This window comes from Grammomys surdaster, unplaced genomic scaffold, assembly GCF_004785775.1.
Source record: "Grammomys surdaster isolate TR1022 unplaced genomic scaffold, NIH_TR_1.0 67, whole genome shotgun sequence".
Taxonomy (NCBI): domain Eukaryota; kingdom Metazoa; phylum Chordata; class Mammalia; order Rodentia; family Muridae; genus Grammomys; species Grammomys surdaster.
Window position 1 is genome coordinate 8306494 of NW_021604569.1, and position 20726 is coordinate 8327219.

Consider the following 20726-nt stretch of genomic DNA (forward strand, 5'->3'; position numbering starts at 1 on the left):
AAAAAAAGAAAACTGGATGTCTATATATAGAAGGTGAAACCAGATCTGTGCACAAATCCAATGACAAATGGATGAAACTGGGAAAGGTGACCAGACCCCAAAAGCAAAACAGTTTATGCTCTCTCACACATGTGAGTCCTAGCCTTGAATCTTCAGCTTTGTGGGTTTAACATGGAGTACAGTGGAAGATAGAGAATGAGAAAGGGGCAAAGGAGGATGGAAGGCTCCCTAAGGGATGGGCAATGGGTAAAACAAGGAGAGGCAGAGAATACTGGGAGAAAGTAAAGGAGGGGAATAGAGGTGTGGGGACAAGTAGAAGGGTCAATCATTATATACAGTATATGAAAAGCCATATGTAATTTGTGCTGTAACCCAATTACATAATTTCTTTGGAGATAGAAGGACTGGCAGGAAGGAGAGGAGAGTAATTAGAATGCATTTTATACATGCAAAAATATATCAAAAATTTAATGAAAATTTTTAAATAGGTTAATGAATTGCATAGAAAGTTCTATAAAGAACAAATCTAATCAGCAATAATTTTTTTTAAAGTGTTCAACATCTTTAGGTAGCAGGAAGATTCAAGTTAAAAGTACTTGGATATTTCATCTCAGCACAGAATAGCTACCACCATGAAAACAACAACAAATGCTTGCAGGGAGATGACTTGCTCTCTGATGTGTGAGTGTGTGGTGTGCACACTGGAAATCACTGAGGAGGTCTCTCTAAACATTAAAGGTAGAACTGCACATGTGTCAGATATCTGAAGCGTCTTGTGCCCCTCACAGAGACACTTCCATGTTCTTGTTTGTTGCTGCTCTGTTCTCAATAGCAAGGAGATGCAGTTAGCTGAATAGCCATCAGTGAAAGTATGGGAGATAAACTCAGTTCAGTTTTGTTCAATTATAGAGAAAAGTTCAACTGCAGAAAAATTGATGCAGCTAAAACACATTAAGTGTAGTAACTCTGGTTCCAATAAAACATAACCATTTTAGATACAGATACAAATTTGATTTATATATATGTGGATTTATGTGGAAGTAAATGTGTATAGAAACCAGGAAACTAGAAAGGGGCCAACAAGAAGGGGAAGAGGCTTGAGAGAACACGGGAGTTGAAGACTTTTCCTGTGAGTAGAAGGTAAACACTGGACACAGAATGCTCCAGCAGGATGGGGAAGAGCGACATGGAGGATGGAAGAGAGGAGGGCTACCAGAGCTAAGTATGTGTGAAAAAGTTGCAAGACTGGGAAACCATGACCCAGACTCCAAGAGTGTATTCTGTTGGCTAATTAAAGAGAAAAGTGTGGACTGAGGTACCCTGTGCAAGTAGATAACCTCACTCCCAGAAAACATAAAGTTATTAACTAAAAGCCTCAGCAGCAGAGATTGGCTCCTGAGGTCTTCAGAATAAAGGACATGGTTACCCCTGCTGGTTGCCACCAGTACTATACTGGAAGACTCTTGGTAAAGACAACATATCATTGTGGGTTTAAGACACAGAGAAATGAAACTGACATTGAGCAGGAGGGTCTCCCATTAAGGACAGCCTGTAAAGTGCCAGCAGGGCTAGGTGGGCTGGCATGAGATGGCTGTGGTTGTCTTACTGGGTTGTGGACCAACAACCCTCTGTGGTAATCTAATGGCTGGCTAGATAAGACCCACTGGTACAGTTGTGGCATGACTTTCAGACAGGCAAACGGCTTTATGATTAGACTTCAGGAATGCTCACATGAAGGAATTCAAGTGTGGGTCTATAAACCTTGTCAATACACCATGGCTGGCAAGGTTATAAACCTTAGTGAGGAAGATGCTAATGCTGTTTTGGTAACTGACGTGATGTGCCTGTTGAACTGCCTTCTAACTACTGATGTTTATGTTCACAGACTAGTCCTGCTGTCATCTGTGGTCAGAGAAGCTTCATTTTGCAGTGGGCAGAGGTTATTGCACAGACTCAGGATGGATGTCCAAGTGCTCAAAGTGCAGTTGCTGAATTTTCAACCATAAGTGGGATATCTCTATCACCTTCTTGTGGCTCAGGGACCACCATGCAAGAGTGTAAACATGTAGTGCGAGAGGAAAGGATCAAAGGCTGTGGAATGCTGACTTCTGGATGCTGTCACATTCGGACTCTCAGCAGAGTGGTTACCTGTACAAAGCTGGCACAGGACTGGGCCTATCAACTTTGTCATGAAGTTTTGCCCCTTCCTGAGGACTTTCATATATATTGCATGAATTATAAATAAAAGAAAAATCTTTTTAAAAGGGGCTAGAGAGATGGCTAAGCAGTTAAGAGCACTGACTGCTCTTCCAGAGGTCCTGAGTTCAATTCCCAGCAACCACATGGTAGCTCACAACCATCTGTAATGGGATCTGATGCCCTCTTCTGGAGTGTCTGAAGATAGTGACAGCATACTCATACTCATATACATAAAATAAATAAATCTTAAAAAGGAAAAAATATTTTGTGTGTGTGTGTGCATGCACATGTATCTGGATGAGTTTATGTGTACCACATGTATGCAGGTACCAGAGGAGGCCAGACTTACAGGTAATTAAATAATTGCTAGAAAGATAGAGACTTTTTTTGTGCTATAGCCACTCTGCTAAGTTGCTCATACTCCTGTAAATGACTCCTTACCCTTATTCTTATAATTAACCCTAATTATACTCACTTGGTTTACACACATACACACACACACACACACTCCTTGCAAAGTAAATTCAATGAACATATTAAGAAGATTACGCATCATGGCTAAGTTGTTTTCATCCCCAAAATGCAAGGTTGATTCAAAATATGTTAACCAATAAATATAATGCACCATTACAGAATACACCAATACAAATTACAAAATCATTTCATTAGGTCTAGGACAGGCAGTTCACAGATCAACATACCTGCATGAAGGTTCTGAAGAAACTAGGTATAGAGGGAACACATCTAATAGAACAAAGGCTGTATGTGTTAAATCCATAGACAAAATTGTGCTGAATGAGAAAATATCGAGGCCATTTCCTCTATAGCTTAGAAGGAGACAAGAAGGGTTCTCACTTTCTCTACTCACATTCAATACTGAGATTGGAGTCGTGGAAATAGCAATAAGATAACAGAAATACATAAAGAGATATGAGTGAGAAAACGAGACAGTTATCTCCACTTGCATATGATACAATACAGAAATGATCCAATGGAATCTACCAGAAGATTCTTAGATCTGATAAAATACTTTCAGCAAAGTGACAAGATAAAAAATCAACATAAAGAAATCAGTTGCAAGGTCACATCTGCAGTGTTGAATGTGAAATAATTCCTTATGTAGTAAACACCTAACTTACTATATCTTACCTGCTTGAAGGGCCATTTGGTATTTTCTGTTGAACAGTATGTTTATGCGTTGAACCAATGGAAGGAAGAAGGTCTGGAAATGTGTTTTCTCCTTCAGGAGTTAAAGCTGAGCCAGTAAAACCTTCATTCAGCATGTCTCTTCTGTCCAAGGGCCCCAGGAGTTCTGTTTTGTACATAGTGAATAAGATATGAGAGAATAGAAATACAGTTTCTGCTAACTAGTCTGTGACTAACAATTTTCACGTGCCCAGTGTAGTCCTTTTCTTTATTGTCTGCTGAGTAGCACTTGGTGGTAGGGGGTGGGGACCCCAACAGACCCTGTCTCTAAGTGCTATCATTCTGCTTAGCTAGGGGGCTAACAACATGAGTGTTCTCAAGATCAAATTTGAAAATTCTTTTGTACTTTGCTTATTCGCATTGTCAACACTTTAATCACCTACATTTTCTTTTCTTTTTTTTTTTATAGAAATGTGATTTTTATTACAAAGAGTCACAAAATGAAAATATCTCAAAAAGGAAGCTAGGCTAACAACCTCCACCTACAGAATTGGGGAAGACAGGGGAATGTCTAAGTTTTCTTGTTTGCCCAAGACGGGTGGGAAGGTATAAACAGAACCAATCTAAAAATGGCTGATATTACCCAAGCCTGAAAAGGGGTTCCAGAAGACCTAGTCACCCCTTCTAAAAAGCTTAAAAGGAGCATCTTAACAGAGCTCCTAAGCAGGCACGTGGCAGTTCAGGATTTTGTCTTCTGGCTGTTTTCTTTCCACTCAGACCCTATGTGGTTCAAAGCTAAGATTGGGGGGGGGGGGCAGGATGGACAAAGGAGCTCTGGGAAGAGGTCTTCCCAGCACCGCTGCCCTGTGCTCTGGTCCCTGGTTCCTATCTAGTCCCTAGGGAGGGTATATTTAGTATATTTTATATAAATACACAGAGGAATAGAAAATATAAAATCTGAGAAATTGAGGGATAGTGAGGAACTTCGGGAGAAGATGGGGCTGCAGACCTTGCTCAGGCCATCTTGACCTCTTCTCTGACCCCTTTGGCTTCTGGCTTCTCCTCCTTGGTTTTCTCCTCTTCTGTGACTTCTTTTTTCTCTTCAGGATCTTTCTCTTTCTCATCCTCTGTTTTGACTCTTTTGGCTTTTTTGAAGTTAGAAGACTTCTTGCGACCACCTTCTCCCTCCTCATCTGAATCAGAGAATTCTTCCTCACAGGCAATGCATTTGTCAGAGGAGCAGATGGAGATGAGTTTGTCAGGGTCTTCCTCATCCTCATCACCGCTCTCTTCTGGGATAGCATCCTCAGGTATGGCCTGCATCTGGACCCCAGGGGCATGGGGCAGCATTCTCAAGTTCTCAAAGAGCCGCTGCTTGATCTTTTCCAGGTATTCATTAGTGTTCTGGTTAGTCATATTGGAAGGGCTGATGTGAAGCTTGAAATCTGGTCCAAAGTATTCAAAGTAGTCATTGTATGGGAGCTCATTAGGGATCTCTGTGTCCAGGGCCACAGCTGTCTCGTAGGTCCAGCACCGAGCAACGTTCCGGATGGTGTAGCCACCTCCTCCCAGAATTAGCATAGGCAAGTTGAAACTCTTCACGAACTCCACACACTTGGCATGCCCTTTGATGGTCAGATTGAAGCAACCTAACCGGTCCCCAGACAGGGAATCGGAGCCACACTGTAAGACCACTGCACTAGGCTGGAACATCTCCATTACTTTGGATAGGACTGGCTTGAAGATGGCTTCATAGGACTCATCATCAATGCCGTCTCGCAGTGGGTAGTTAACAGCGTAGTAATTGCCTTTGCCAGCCCCAATATCCCGTAGGTCCCCAGTTCCCGGGAAGTATTCTCCGTATTTATGAAAGGATACAGTCATGACCCGGTCTGTAGTATAGAAGGCCTCTTCCACGCCATTGCCATGGTGAATATCAATGTCAATATACAGCACTCTCTGGTGATACTTTAGCAGTTCCAGGATGTCCAAGTCGATATCATTGACGTAACAGAAGCCAGATGCTTCAGACTTCTTTGCATGGTGCAGGCCCCCAGCCCAGTTCACAGCGATGTCCATCTGCTGCTTATTGAGTTTCATAGCACTTGCGACAGAGCCACCCGTGGACAACTGACAGAACTCAAACAGGCCATCAAATACTGGACAGTCCTCACCTATGTTGAATCTCTGCATCTGGTTGCTGTACTCAGACATACGATCTGGGCGAATAGAAGACAAGAATTTAATGTAGTCATCACTGTGGTACTTGGTCATCTCCTCAGCATGGCTTTGTGAGGACGATAGATTTCCATTTTCCGGTAGAGACCATAGCTGAGCAGCAGGTTGTGGGTCATGCGGATCCGGTGAGGCTTCATCGGGTGCCCTTGTCCATAATAGTAGTTTCCAACGTCCCCGTCTCAGTAGTAACAGACTTTCCTCTTGGTGCCCTGAGTCTGCGCCATCTTGCTCACCGCCTGGCCCTCCCATCAGTCTGTCACCTACATTTTCTTAATGTTATTCAATTGCCATATTATTTTATTACTTTGAGCAATTATAAGAAATCACTCTACTTTAATATGTAGTACATAAAGTTAAATCATTTTAAGGTATTTTATGTGTATGTATGTGTGCTTTTGTGTACCATATGCAGAGAAGGTAAGATGATGCACGATTCCCTAGAACTGGAGTTATAGGCAAATGTCAGCCCACTGACATGGGGGCTAGGAACCAAACCTAAGTCCTCCACAAGAGCAAGAACACATTGTTAACTGTGCATATATCTCCCTAAGCCTGAAGACATCTTTAAAAAACATTTTATTTAGATAAGTATTTTTTGAAACTTTAGTTGTTTCAAAATGTTTGTGTGTGTGTGTGTGTGTGTGTGTGTGTGTGTGTGTGTATATGTATATGTATGTGTTGAAAATTATTTAACCACATACCTGAAAGTTTGTGTCTGGGGTCTCCACTGTGTTTTATTCCATCGGTCTATATCTTTAGTTAAGTATCACAGTGTTTTGATTACTCTACCATTGAAATCTGAAAGTGTAAAATATCTGACATTGTCCTCAATTATTCAGCATCCTTTGCAATTCCATATGAGTTTTTAAATAGAGGGCTATCACGATGGCTTAGTAGGTACACACTGCTCACCACTGAGCCTGAAGACCTGAGTCTGATCCCCAGAGCCCAGGTAATGAAGGAAGAACCCTGAGTCCTGCAGGTGTCCTCTGAGTCCCACACGCACAGCATGCCACATGGACACGGGTGTAATTAAGGCCTGTCCTTGCTGTCTGTCAAGCCGTCATTGCACTTGGAGAGCAGCTCCACTGACTAGCAGTTGCCTTGAGCAGAGTTGCTATTTGTCAACAATTGTCTTCTAGTTAATGGATATGAGGCATCTTACTGTTTTTGCGTTTACTTTTTTTTTCTTGAGACAGTTTGTACACGTGTAGGCTGCATTTGAACTACTGGACTCAAGGAATCTTTCCAATTCAGTCTTCCACCTCTTGGGACTACAGGTATGTGCCACCATACCTGGCTCTCCACTTTCTTTCAGCAACCATTTCCAGTGTACAAATCTCTCACCTCCTTGGTAAGGGTTAGTTTGCTCTTTTGAGACCACTGTAGACAGAGTGGATTTCATCATCACTGCTTTACATCACTTCCTTTGAGCATGTCGACATGCTGACGTGTCTCCTGACACTTTATTGGATTTGCTCATTCTAACAATTTTCCAATGGAATGTAAGATTTTAAAGTTTTCTTTATATAATATGAGCATGTAATTTGTAACTGCTTCTTTTCCTTTTAAAACTTTTTTGCATAGTTAACCTGGCTAGCAAATTCCAGTACCTCATTAGATACAAATAATACAAATGTAAATAGAAGATATCTTGTTTTCTCTCTTTGCCCTATAGAAACAACTTTTAGTCCTTCAAAAATTGTATTTACTTATTGTATTATAGGTATGCATGAACCACTGTGCACACACAAAGGTCAGTTATGTCATTTTACCATGTGGGCTCTGGGGACAGAAACAAGACTTGGTGACACATGCTTTCACATGCTGAGCCATCCTGCCAGCTCTGGTGCTCGTCTTATTACTCAGTTTGCTATAAGCTGGAAGTCTGTTGTATGTAGCCTTTCTTAGGCTAAGATAATTTCCTTTACTCTGCTTAGCTGAGTGTTCTCTATCATAGAGAAGTGTTGACTTTGCACACGTTACATGAGCACTGAGGAGATCCTTATGCTTCTGTCTCTCACTCAGTCCATGGGACAGACTTCCCTGGCCTTCACTTGTGGGACCATCCTAGCTTTTCACAAGTAAGTCCTACTTGACCTCAGTGTCTAAGTCCTGTTTATATTGTCAAATCTGGTTAGCTAGGGTTTTCTCAGGACTTTTCCATCAGTACTAATCAGATTTTTTTGGTCAATATTTTTTCTTGTCTTTGTATGACTTTGGTATTAGAACATTACCTTTTAAAAACAGTTCTGGGAAATCTACTCATTTTTTGGGGAAGAGCTTGAAGAGGATGTTGGGAATTTGTCTTTAAATCCTTGGTAAACTTCTCCAGTAAGGCCAACAGGTCCCAGGCTTTTCTCTATTGGGAGGTTTTGGTCACTAATTCAGTTCACTTACTAATTGTATGCCTGTTTCTACTTCTGATCTATCTCAGTATGTCGGCGTTCACTTACATGATGCTGGTTAAGCCCCTCGTCTGACATGTTGGTTGTGATTCCCAGAGGTGCTTCCAACGTTAGCAGGACTGCTTTGTTGTCCTGTCAGATCTGCTGACTGTTGGAGAGCTGCATCTGAGGTATCATTAGCTTTGTCTTTTGTCACTTTCTACTGTGTGTTACTCTCTGTCCTAGTCTTATTATCTCTTCTGCTTCCTTTTGTTTTAATGGTTTTAATTGTTTTAATGGTTCTTTTAGTGGTTTTCTCAGATATAAAGTTTAGGCTATTGGTTTGAGACTTTCTTTTGTAATATATATCATGAATTCACATATTTTCCCTTATCTCAAAAAGTTTTAGAATTTTGTGATTCCTTTTTTTTTGGTTCTTTGTATGTGTATTGCTTTATTTTTTAAATATCTATGGATCTTCAAGTTCTACTTCTGTTACTGATTTTTGGTTTTAATTCCACTGTGATAAGAAGATACTTTATATGATAAAGATTTACTTTAGGGCTGGCGGTGTAGCTCAGTGGTAGAGCACTTGTCTACTATGTCTGAAACCCTAGTTTTGATACCCATCACAGCAAAGTTAAAAAGACCTATTTTATTGCCTAACTTGGGTTAGTCTTGGAGAATTTTCTGGGAGAATCTGACAGGAATGTGTATTCTAGTTGTATGTATATACTGTATATCTCTGCTAAGTCTGGTTAGTCTACAGCATTACTGAATTCTCTAGCTACTATTGAAAACAAACAAACAAACAAACAAAACCCATGAATTACTTAGAATTTTGCTTTGGTCTTTTTTCTTAGGACAAATATTTTAAGTTTGTGGTCCATGTAGCAAATTCAGTTTACAAACGTTTAACCTACAGCACTTAAAAGTTATTTTCTGTTATTTACCAACACTGAAAATTGGTAATTTTTTCTTTAAAATTTCAAAATATTAGAAAGATGATAAATTCTTGAATGTGAAAAGGATAAGAAACTCAGAGTCAAGTGTCTGAGTAAAGTCTGAGTGGAGCACGGTCACCTGGGTCTAACTTGAGTAGTTTAAGCTGAGATTCTGTGACCTATAAAACCCAACACACGATGAAGTCCTTGAACCCTGCTGTGGCTCAAAATATTTCATTCCTCCTGCTTCTTCTTGTTTCTTTTGTCTTTTGTACTGTTTTTATTCTCTTATCCTATTCATGCTCCCAGGATAGAAAGACAGCAGTGAGAATGCACGAGATTAGGTGCCACCTCTGCTCTAACAATCACCAAGATAAGCCATCTCACATCATTGTGCTACGTCTTCCTCACTAGTTCAACAAAAGTCTGAGCAGTGGCACGCATCTGTCATATTAGCATTGGGAGGCAGAGGCAGGAGGATCAGCAGTTCAAGGCCAGCTTGGGCTGCGGAGCAGAGTCTTTCTTCATGACAGTAAGTTCCTGAAATACTGGGTATAAAGTCTGTGTTGTCCATTTCAACAACAGGTTGACTCAAGGCAACTCAGTGCAGATCACGTTTGTTATTTGACATGATCTTATTCTTAAATCTTTCTATTCTGTTGGCTCTGTGCCTTCAAAGGAGATGCCGCCGCGTTTCCAGGCTCCAGAGGATTTTCAGGGTAAGGCACATTTCAAGGTGTGTAATCATATGGAAGAATGAAAATCTTTTATAATACTGTCTGTTAGACTGACATCTCTACCTAACAGAAGCCATTAAAGTATTTACAAAGTAGCAGCTGCTCTTGTTAGAAATACAGGTTTGGGGGAATAAAAATAAACAAGCCGATAAGTGCAAGATAAGCCATGACCGGTTCTGTGTATACACGGAACAACATTTAGAACTCTGATGTTTACACAGCAATCATACTGTAAATTCTCAAGTCAAAAGAACACAGAGCCAGTAAGAGCTGACCTGTTCACAAGAATTCTTCATAGTGATCTTTTAAACAATTTAGGAAATCCCTAAACATAAGCCTTTAAGAAGTGTTAGCCTTTTGGTATGTGTTATTTTTGTACTTAAAACATAGTTGTAAGTAAATGAAGAGATCAGTTGGATCCTGTGCTGTCCCAGAACTTTAGCCAGGACTCTTAGGAAAAATCTACTAATCTACTTATATATATATATATATATATATATATATATATATATATATATATATAAAAGATTTGTATTTTCAAAAGTTTTATACGATTTAATGTTGATCATTGAAGATTATAGAACACCAAAGAGGACAGCAGTGTGTACATCTACCCCTTGACATCAGAAAGAGGAAAGTCTGGATCATTACAGAGAAAATAGATATTTGTCAAGCTCCTGGGATATACGAACCTGCTTATTTTACAGAATAACTTATTTTACTGGACAACTTAGTTATTGGAAGGGTATTATTTGAAAGAAAAAAATCTTTCAGTAGTTGTTTTTAAGTATTGTATATTTAAGAGCTTGGGAAAAATACTACAATTTCATTAGTGGAGTTTTGTGAAATGGCCAGGATTATCCCAAACCTCTGAAAATATTTTGGTATCAGTATCAGTCTTCTTTGCTTCCAGGTTTCCTCCTGCGTTAGTGTCTCTACCATTTCTGTGATTAAATATCTGACCAAAGCTCCTTGAAGGAAGAAGGCTTTGTTCTGGCTCAAACTTCAAGGCCCTGCCTTTCATGCAGGAAGTCACCACAGCAGGAGCTTGAAGCAGCTGTTCACACTACATCCTCTCAGGGAGACAGAGCAATGAACACCACTGCTCAGCTAGCCTGCATCCTACAAAACCCAGGGTCGCTGATCACCACTGTCAAGTCACCTAGTCAAGACGTTCCTCCACAGGCATGGCCAGAATCTGACCAACTCTAGAGGATTTCTTCATGATGTGCTGGTCTCAGATCCACTCCAGATCTGTGGAGATGGATCAGTATCTACCATCACAAACCCACTCACTGAGTTCTGGGATTACTATGCCCAGACAGTGTTTACAGGTGTCCAACACTATGCCCCGCCTATTTTTAACATTTTTCAAATATAGTATTTTCCATGCTATTGATAAGTAAAATATATTTAAAAGTGGGAAAGGTCAGACTATGGGTGGTGGTGGTGGTGATCACGGTGATGGAAGGAGGAGGATGCTCAGAAAGTGTCAGCAGCTTAAACATTAGAAGGAGGAAAAAAGAGGAGTGGTGTATTTAGGGGAAGGGTATGCAAGGGCAACTATGTCTTAGGGTAACCTTTAAGATCGTATAGTACTGGCCTCAGCTACTTTAGTGATCTACATAAATGCTACATCCTCCAGTACAGAAATGACATAGTCAACTGATAGCTTTGTTCACATATTTATTTAATCTTTTTTTTTTACACTCTAGATTTTATCCCCCTCCTGGTCTACCCTCTGACTGTTCCATATCCCACACCTCCTCTCCCCGCAACCCCATCTCCATGAAGATGTTCCCACCCCCCACTCCACCAGACCTCCCTACTCCCTGGGCCTCCAGTTTCTTGAGAGTTAGGTAGGCCTTTTCTGACTAAGTCCAGATCAGGCAGTCCTCTGCTGTATATGTGTTGGGGGCTCATATCAGCTGGTGTAAGCTGCCTGGTTGGTGGTCCAGTGTCTGAGAGATCTCAGTAGTCCATGTAAATTGAGATTGCTGGTCCTCCTACAGGGTTGCCCTCTTCCTCAGCTTCTTCCGGCTTTCCCCTAATCCAACCACAGGGGTCAGCAGCTTCTGTCCATTGGTTGAGTGCAAATATCTACATCTGACTCTGTCAGCTGCTTGTTGGGTCTTTCAGAGGGCAGTCATGATAGGCCCCTTTTTGTGAGCACTAAACAAACCATGCATTTTATATTTCTTTGGAGGAAGACTTTTGTTTTTTTTTTTTCGTTCTTTTTTGTTGTTGTTGTTTTAAAGTTTGAGACAGTATATAGCCAAGGCTAACTGTAAACTGATTCTTCTGCCTCAGTCTCCCAGTGTTTTAATTCACAAGCATGCACCACCATGCCTTCTGTATTTTAACATTTTTAACTGTCTTTAACATCAAAATTTCCCCTTATCACCTCAGATATTTGATAAGTGGGTGGGCCTAAATGAAAAGGCAATAAGTAATCACTCATTCTTGGGGGGAACGTAAAATATTAATATCTGAATCTGTCTGTCTGTCTATCTGCCTGCCTTTCTTTCATCAGTATTGTTTTGTAATAGACAGCGGCTTACTCTATATAGTCCAGGCTGGGCTTGAACTCACAATCCTACCCAGCTCTCAAGTGCAAGGATTGCACACATGTACTAGCACTCTTAGACTCCAGATTTGTTAACATATATACACAAATGTATTTGTTATTAAAATATAATATCTGAAACTCAGGGAATAACAGCAGCTAGCTGTCTGTCATCTGCCTTCAAGGTAGCAGCTTATGTCCAGTCCTGCTCCTGCTCAGCAAGCCTGCTCTGCATGCTGGGACATCTGGATCACTGGGACTAAGTCACAAACAGATCATTATTCCAAATATTTTAGAGTTCATCTCTTAAAAACCTTAGGGCCTCAGAAATGAGGCTCCTTCCCTTTGCTTGCCATCACCAGAGACAGTTTTTGCTTCCCAGTCATTCCTTTCAGATTGCTAACATTGACCATGACAGCATCAGCACGCCAGGCCTCTCTCTCCTGTTCTTTTGCATCTGCTATACTGTAGCCATGTCTGGCTCTGGATCATTTGATTATTTTAGGTCCATCTGGATAATTTAGGTAATTTTCTAGGCCTACTTTGTCATGTAACTACACATTCACAGACTCTAGAGATGAAGGTATAACCATATGGCAGAATTGGCCTCCTACTCATTTTCAGAAACATTCCCTCCATTCAGGTTTTACTAGATTGCATACAGTTGTGCATGTACAGTAGGTTTCTAGTGTGGGTCTTCACTCTAACTTGCAGCTCCTAACATAATTGAGTCTCTAGGTCTCTCATTGGTCTGAGACCTGCTTACTAGATATCAAGTCCAGATCTTTTCATGTGTCTGAAACATTATCTTTTTATTTTTAAAATTTCTGAATCAATATCTCTTCCTTTCTCTGTATTTCCCCAAAGCCATCTGTCTATCTGCATGCCTTATATTCCACATACTGTTGGACTTTGCTTTGTCATGTTTTCTTTTGATGAAAAAGTTTAGTTATTTTATCTTGTTTGTGGGTGAATGTACGTGTGTGTGCAAACATGTGTGGGTGCACACTTCTTCATAATGTATAGAGACCAGAGGTCAACGCTAGTTGTCTTTCTCGATTGCTTTTCTACCTTATTTATTTCCTCATACTATTTCTCACTCAATGTGGAGTTCACCTCTTTAGCTAGACAGGCTAGCCAGCAAGCCCCAAGGGCTGCCCTACCTCTGTTGCTCCGCCCCTTAGCACCATGCCTGGATTTTATGACCTGAGCTCATCTCCTCATGCTTACATGGCAAGCATTTCTGGCTGTGCCAGCTCTGAGCCCCAGGTCATTACTGTTATTTCCTCAGACTTGTCATTTTGATTTATTTATAGCCCTTTAATATCTATGGATGGCTTGCTATAGGATTCCTCATGGATCCCACATCTGCAGAAACTCATTATATAATACACCATGGTATTTGTATATGACATACACATATTTTCCCATATACTTCTAATACCTAGTATAGAGTAAGTGGTGTAAATAATTAATTCTATATTGTTTATGAAAACAATGATTTTTTTTAAAAACTGCGTTTTCAGTATAAATAGTTTTCCTCAAATATACTCTTTCAAATAACTCCCATCTATACTCCTAAGCATGCAAGTATATCATGTGGCTGTGTACATCCGTAATACTTATGAAAGTCTGGGGTCTTTATTCATAGTTAACATTTACATCCACACCTTTCTATAATGCCTTAGGTACCTGTCATTTCTAGGACTATACTGTGTGCTGGTTTTCTAATGTGATCAATCAGAACTTGAACTAGTTCACAACTATTTGTTTCAGCTTACGATTCTTTTTGTCAATGTCAAATTTTAAATTTTAACAGACATTTATAATTCCAGCTAGCACCTGTAAGGGAAGAAGTGTTCTTTTATTTTTATTTTCGTCATGTTAACAGCTTTACTATGTTGTGTCTGGCACTATACCTGTTAAGTGAAGCACATCCCTAGGGCTCTTTATTCTACAAAACCAACTAACTAATGAGACATGGGTCCTCTCACTATCCCCCTTGTAGGGCCTTGACAATAAACTCTCTATGTTCTGTTTCCATGATTTTGGCTACTTAGACAATTTTATGAATGAAACTAGGCAGTGTTTTTGTCACAAGCTTCATTTGTTTAAACTGCATTAATGTAAATATTATAATTTAAAAGCTTGATGCTAGTATTTTCAGGAAGTGTAAATGCCATGACCGTCTCTCCCCTCTGCACCACAGCTCCACTCACTCAGTCTTCCTCTTTCTTAATGGTTCTTTCTAATTACTTTCTGTTTCCAAACATGTATTTGAGTATAAACATAATAGTTGCCTCTCTGAGTCTGAGTTGTTTTGCTTGTGATGATGATATTTCTAACCATTTACCTATAAACGATATGACCTTAGATATTTATTATACTAAGCACAAACTCTAACTCCTTTTGTGTAAAATAAATTTACATGAAATGAAAAGGGGGCTAGGGAAGTATTTGGCCAATCATGAGCACCTAAGCTCCGATCCTCGGGACTCAGGCACAGCAGAGTGTGTCTACAATGCCATCCCTGAGAGGCAGTCAGAAAAGTCCTTGGAACTCACTAGTTGGCCAGCAAGTTCTGCGTTCAGAGAGAGATCATCTCAAAATATGAAATGAAGAAGAGTCTGAGGAAGACACTCAGCATGGACCTATGGCTTTCACACATTCACACGCACTTGAGCACTTTCAAACATACACACACACACTCACAAGCACATGCATGTGCACACACATATTAAAACAACAACAACCACAACAACAACAAAATTATACCCGGGGCAAGTCTCACAAATAGAAACTGTAGACCTGTGGGGATCAGAGCTGACTTAGTTTAGTGTGCCAAGCAGAGGGTGGTGCCAGATGAGATGAAGGGTGTTGACCTTTGGCTAGTGATTGTCATTTCAGACAGTAGTAGACCCTCAGAGAAAAAACAAGACAGAGCCTGTAGCCCTGAATACTAGTCACACAGAGGAAAGTTACACCTAACTCTACTACAACTTATTCCTCTCTATTACACTGCACATGTCTCCACAGAAAGAAAAATGACTTAAACTAAGAAGAAAAAAGCAACAGAGAAAAACTCAACAAGCAAACTAACTCCAGATGTACAAGTCTAAGCACAGAAACAAAACCACTACACACACACACACACACACACACACACGCACACACACACACACACACACACTCTATCAAGACATGTCTGTTCTAAAATTACTAACTCCATAGTAATGGCCCCAGTGAGAACAATTTGGGAGAACTTACAGAAAAATAATATGAAATAATGGTTATAACTGTATTCAGACAACTTAAGAAAGATATGAGTATACTCCAAAATAATATAAACTCAGAGCCAAATTAAGTAAAGAATTCAATTCAAGATCTTGAGACAAATACAATGATTACTGAAGAAAAACAAAAGTAAGATACTGGAAATAAAAAACTCAATACATCAAATAAAGCCTTCAATGAAGGGGCTGGAAGATGGCTCAGCAGTTAAGATGCTGGCTGCTCCTCCAGAGGACCCAGGTTTCACTCCCAGCCATGGAGGCTCACAACTATTTATAATTCCAATTCCAGGGGATCCAAGGCTTTCCTCTTGTCTCTGAAGGGACTAGGTATGCACATGGTGTACAGACATAGATACAAGCAAATCATCCGTGAATGAAGGGAAAAAGCCCAATGTAAGGCTTCATAAATAGAATGGAGCATATGGTATACAAAGGAGAGGAATTAGATCACTTAGGAAAAGTCAATAATAAAATTTAAATATTAATGAATGGACACCAAAGAGGTCTGGATACCATGAGAAGAACAAATCTTCAAAGTAGAGTTTATAATAAGGGAAAAACGCACTAAAAACATAGAAAATATTTTCAACAAAATCATAGAAAAAATTTCCCAAACACGGGAAAAGACGTACCTATCAAGGTACAAATGGCCTGTAGAACACCAAATAGATAAGACCAGAAAAAATACTCATGACATACTATAATCAAAACATCAAAAATACAAAATAAAGAGAGGGTATTGACACCGCGGCCTGCCCTCCTGCCGGCCTCGCCGAGGTCTCCCTGGCTCCCTGAGATCCCTGAGCACTGAGCAGCAGCCTGGGGAGGCCCTGGGCGACAGGGCGAGGAGAGGGAGGGAGGGCGGGCGGGCAGTGGGAGCGCCGCGGATCTCTATATGGCGATGGCTCTGTAGGGTCTGGCTGTCTGGCTGTCGCGCTCGGCCGCTGCCCGCTCCTATGGGGTCTTCTGCAAGGGGCTGACCCATACGCTGCTCATCTTCTTTGACTTGGCTTGGCGGCTGCGCATCAACTTTCCCTACCTCTATCTACATCGTGGCTTCCATGATGCTCAATGTGTGCCTGCAGGTTCATATTGAGATCCACTGAAGGCCATCCTTGACTGATAGGCATCACCTCGACTCACTGCATCAGAGGGCGCAAAGCCTGAGGGCTGGGAGAGGGACCCTGGGTGTTTGCCTGGCCAGTGTAAAGCAGTCACAAGGAGGTGACCTGAACAAACTAGCATGTGGCCTTAAGAAAAGAAGTCAGAAGGGGAACCCCAGCCCATCAGATGTGCCTTCCTGGACAGACCAGCTTGTAGCAGATGCCCATGGACAGTCACGGGGCAGGATAGCAGCATCCTCAGAAATGCAGCATGATCAGAGCAAGGCCAACCTTATACTTCACAGTGGCTTCAGAGTGCTTCAACATCTGAAGGGACCAATGGGGAGAAGTTCAGCTCCAGCAGCCTCCCTGGGAAAGGCTGTGGTTCTGTTCTCTGCTCCTTCAGAAGAACATCTATCCAGGGTGTCCCGTGGCATTGGGGATGCACTAGGAAGTGACTGGATAGGAAGAGGGTCCAGAGCCACAGACAGCCATGGACAGTACCTCAAAGGAGAGTCCTGGGCGTCAGAATGGCCACACCATCCAAAACTGAGGGAAATGGGATTCCTAAGAGGTGAACCCCTAAGTGCTGTTCCCAAGGGGACCGAGTCAGAACTGTCTTACCGATACTCTGAGCTGTGCCAGCTGCCATATGCTTACACCCATTATGAAGTTTTCCCAGAAGACAAGACAAGATGTGTGTCCCTTGACTGTTTAAATCCCGTGTTTCCAGAGGAAACAGTAGAAGATGAGAAAACTGTCTCAAGTGCTTCAGATGGTCTGCAGATGGTCATGGGCTCACTGGCTCTGCAGTCGTCCAGATTAGCAAGTCTCTGATGGCATAGTCAAGGTGCAAGCAGAACAATAAAAATAGCAGATTAATTTTAAAGGTTGTCTGACAATTTCTTTTGCATTAAGTCTGGCGTACGCTGCAGCAATTCAGTTCCTGCTGATTCCTGTGACCAGACACATCTGCTGGTTGACGCAGAGAGATGTTTTCGAGCATGCTTTCAGTTGTTTCGGAAGGACGCTCAGATCTGGGAAACCTCCCCAGGGGAAATGATTGATCTACCCAGTATAAGATGGGACAGGAACCATTTAGCAGAGTTCTATATCATGGAGACCCATTCTCAAGGGCTAGCATCCAGATGCTGCCTGCCTCAGCTCACCTCTGGCCATCTGATGGAAGTGGAGGTCTGTAGGCTGTGCCCTCCACTTCTTGTAAGCCTTGCTTCGGTCATGAAGAGTCTTACATTTCTGCATTGTACAGACTCTGTGACCCACGGCCTGATGTCCCTTCTCATATGCCCTTCTCCTTCTGCCTGAGTTGCAGTTTTTAATGGAGGCACTTTGGAGACGTTGCAATATTAAATTTAGGATAATTTTAAATTACAGAATAATTTTTAAATTACAGAAGAGTTTGAGACTTTTCTGCCGACAGAACATAGATCACAAATGAAGTATTTTCCTTTACCCCGATCCAGGACCTGTGATCTCTTTAACATTAAGATTCCTGCCCCCTTCCCTGAAGTAACTTTCTCTTTGTGGTTTGTTGATAACTTTAATAAAGGTCATTTAAAGAGTGGACATTTTAAAGCCTCCTACCCAAGACAGAGTTAAAAACAGCCATGGGGAGGGGGGGACCTGACTGTATATGTCATTCATATTGTGTCCTAAATTACTATGCCATGGGCTATTTTAGTGTTTTGGGAAAATAATAAAATCTGTTCTTTAGCATAATAAACATGTTTTATTTTGTGTGTGTGCATAAAAAAAAGAGAGGGTATTGAAAACTGTACAAGTAGGGTGAAGTCACTCACAAAGGGAGGCCCATCAGAATATCAGCTGATTATCTGATTAAAGACTTTTAAAGCCAGAAGGGACTGAAAAGATATATTTGAAGCTCTGAAAAACCACAACTGCCATGCCACGCTATTGAACACAGCAAAACTATCTATTGTAATAGAAGAAACAAAACTTTCCAAGATAAAAACAGACTGACGGACTTTATGACCACTAAGTGAGCTCTATAGGGGACACTAGAAGGAATACTTCATATTAGAGAGAGGAGTTTAATTCACCATAAGGCCATAGCAAGGTAATAAACAATACCAGGACAATTAATCACTATAAGAAAACACAACAAAATCAATTAATATATAGTTTAATAGTAACTGAATATGAATGGTTCCATTACTAAAATCCAAAGACCAGCTGATTAGATTAAAAAACCAGGATCTATCTTTTTTACTGCTTCCATCAAAGACAGATACACCTAAAAGTAAAAGGATGGAAAAAGTATTCCAAGTGAAGGGAACTAAGAAACAAAAGATGCAGTCACTCTAATGCCTGATAAAATAGACTGCAAATGAAAGCTAATCAGAAAAGATGAAGAGGGTCCTCACTGTAACAACAATCCATCAAGAAGGTCTTAGAACTTTAAACACATACACATCAAACACAGGGGTGTTCAACTCATTAAAAAATACAATTAAATCTTAAGTGATCCAAACAAAATATAGAGAAACAAAGGAGTTAACCAAATGGGCCTGATAGACCTCTATAGACCTTCTCACTCAAATACTGAAGAGTGCACACACTTCCTCGCAGCTCATGGGACTTTCTCTAAAACTGATCACAAAATAAGATACAAAGTTAGTCTCAAAAGTGTAGAAAAACTGAAATAATATATCCGGTATTCTATCTGACAACTATGGAATAAAGCTAGATATCAACAGTAGTAAAAACTACAGAAAGTGCACACACTCAGGAAGAGCAACCAATGTACTACTGAATAATAAATGGGTCGTTGAAGAAACTAAGAAGGAAATTTTAAAAAATTCTATAAATGAATGAAATGCCAAAAAAACCCCAAAACAACAACAACAAAACAACAACAAACTCAAAACCACCACCACCACTAAGAACAACAGAGCTGCTCCACCCCTACAACATGGCTTCGTCCATCTTGTGCCACATCCTAGTCTTAGCCTGGTGAGTCTGCCTGAGCCTACCCTCTGCACGTACTCTCTTCCTCTCAGACCTGGCCCTGGTTCCAAACCCAGTACCCTGGTCTAGTCCTATCAGACCCACTTACACAACTCATGGCTTCCAGGCTTTAGACATGATGGTTTCCCTCCTACAATATGACTTTATCTCTCCTGTGCTGCATCCAAACTCCAGGACCAGCTGGACCCAAACATCTTGCTCTGAAGTCCAGTCCAGTGAGTATGCCTGCTCCTAATTTCTGGTCACCCTTCCCACTCCCCAGATATAGCATGGGTTTCACATCCCTTGCAACAGCCTAGACGGGTCAAAGGGGCCCTCCCCATGCTTGTATCAGGATAAACATCCTGTTGCTAGCCCAGACACCTGTGTTCACTAGACTTCATCCCACTGATGCTATACTCAATTTTTTAGGCCATCCTATACTCTGTCTTAACCCTCTGTATCTATATCAGACTCACAACCACAAAAAGTTTACCTGTTCAGTCTCATCACAAAACCACAAACAATATGAAAAGTCAAAACAACATCCCTTATGTACCTCAGTCACAAATCATCAGTACTACAGAAATGTTCTCCAATGACAATTATCTAAATGAGCCCTATGGTACAGATCTTAAAAAAACAATATAAACTTTAAGGAGATTAAAGAAGATACCAAGAGCTAAATAAACTTAAAGAGAATGACCTTAAAGCCAATAAACACTCAAGTTATGCCCACAAAAACACAAATAGAAAGCTGAATGAAATAAAGGAAATCTGGGACTTGAAAACTGAATTCAATAAAGAGAAATGTTGAAGAGAATTCAAGTTCAAGTCAAGATGGAATTGAAAAACTCAACAACCCAATTAGAAACCTCTGGAAAATTGTACAAGTAGAATGGACTCAGTAGAAGACTGAATGTCAGATCTTGAACATAAAGTAGAGAAATTAGACTACACAAGCAAAGAATATTGAAAAAAATTAAAAACACAGGGAAGGTACATACATAAAGTCTGGGACACCATGAAAAGATAAAATCTTTAGATTATAGGTATAGGTGAAGGAGAAGAATCCCAGGTCAACAGCACAGATCACATTTTCAACAAGATAATAGAAGGTCATTC

The 20726-nt window shown here is 40.7% G+C and overlaps 1 protein-coding gene and 1 pseudogene across 2 annotated transcripts in view; both read right to left on the reverse strand.

Annotated features, from left to right (window-relative positions):
• Wdpcp (WD repeat containing planar cell polarity effector) overlaps positions 1-20726 on the reverse strand; it is a 292940-nt gene that overhangs the window by 45633 nt on the left and 226581 nt on the right. For both annotated transcript variants that reach the window (XM_028778483.1, XM_028778475.1), the window contains exon 15: positions 3349-3511. In XM_028778483.1, the coding sequence (XP_028634316.1) occupies positions 3349-3511 (163 nt within the window). The remainder of the gene's footprint in view (positions 1-3348; positions 3512-20726) is intronic.
• LOC114630352 lies at positions 4360-5807 on the reverse strand (annotated as a pseudogene).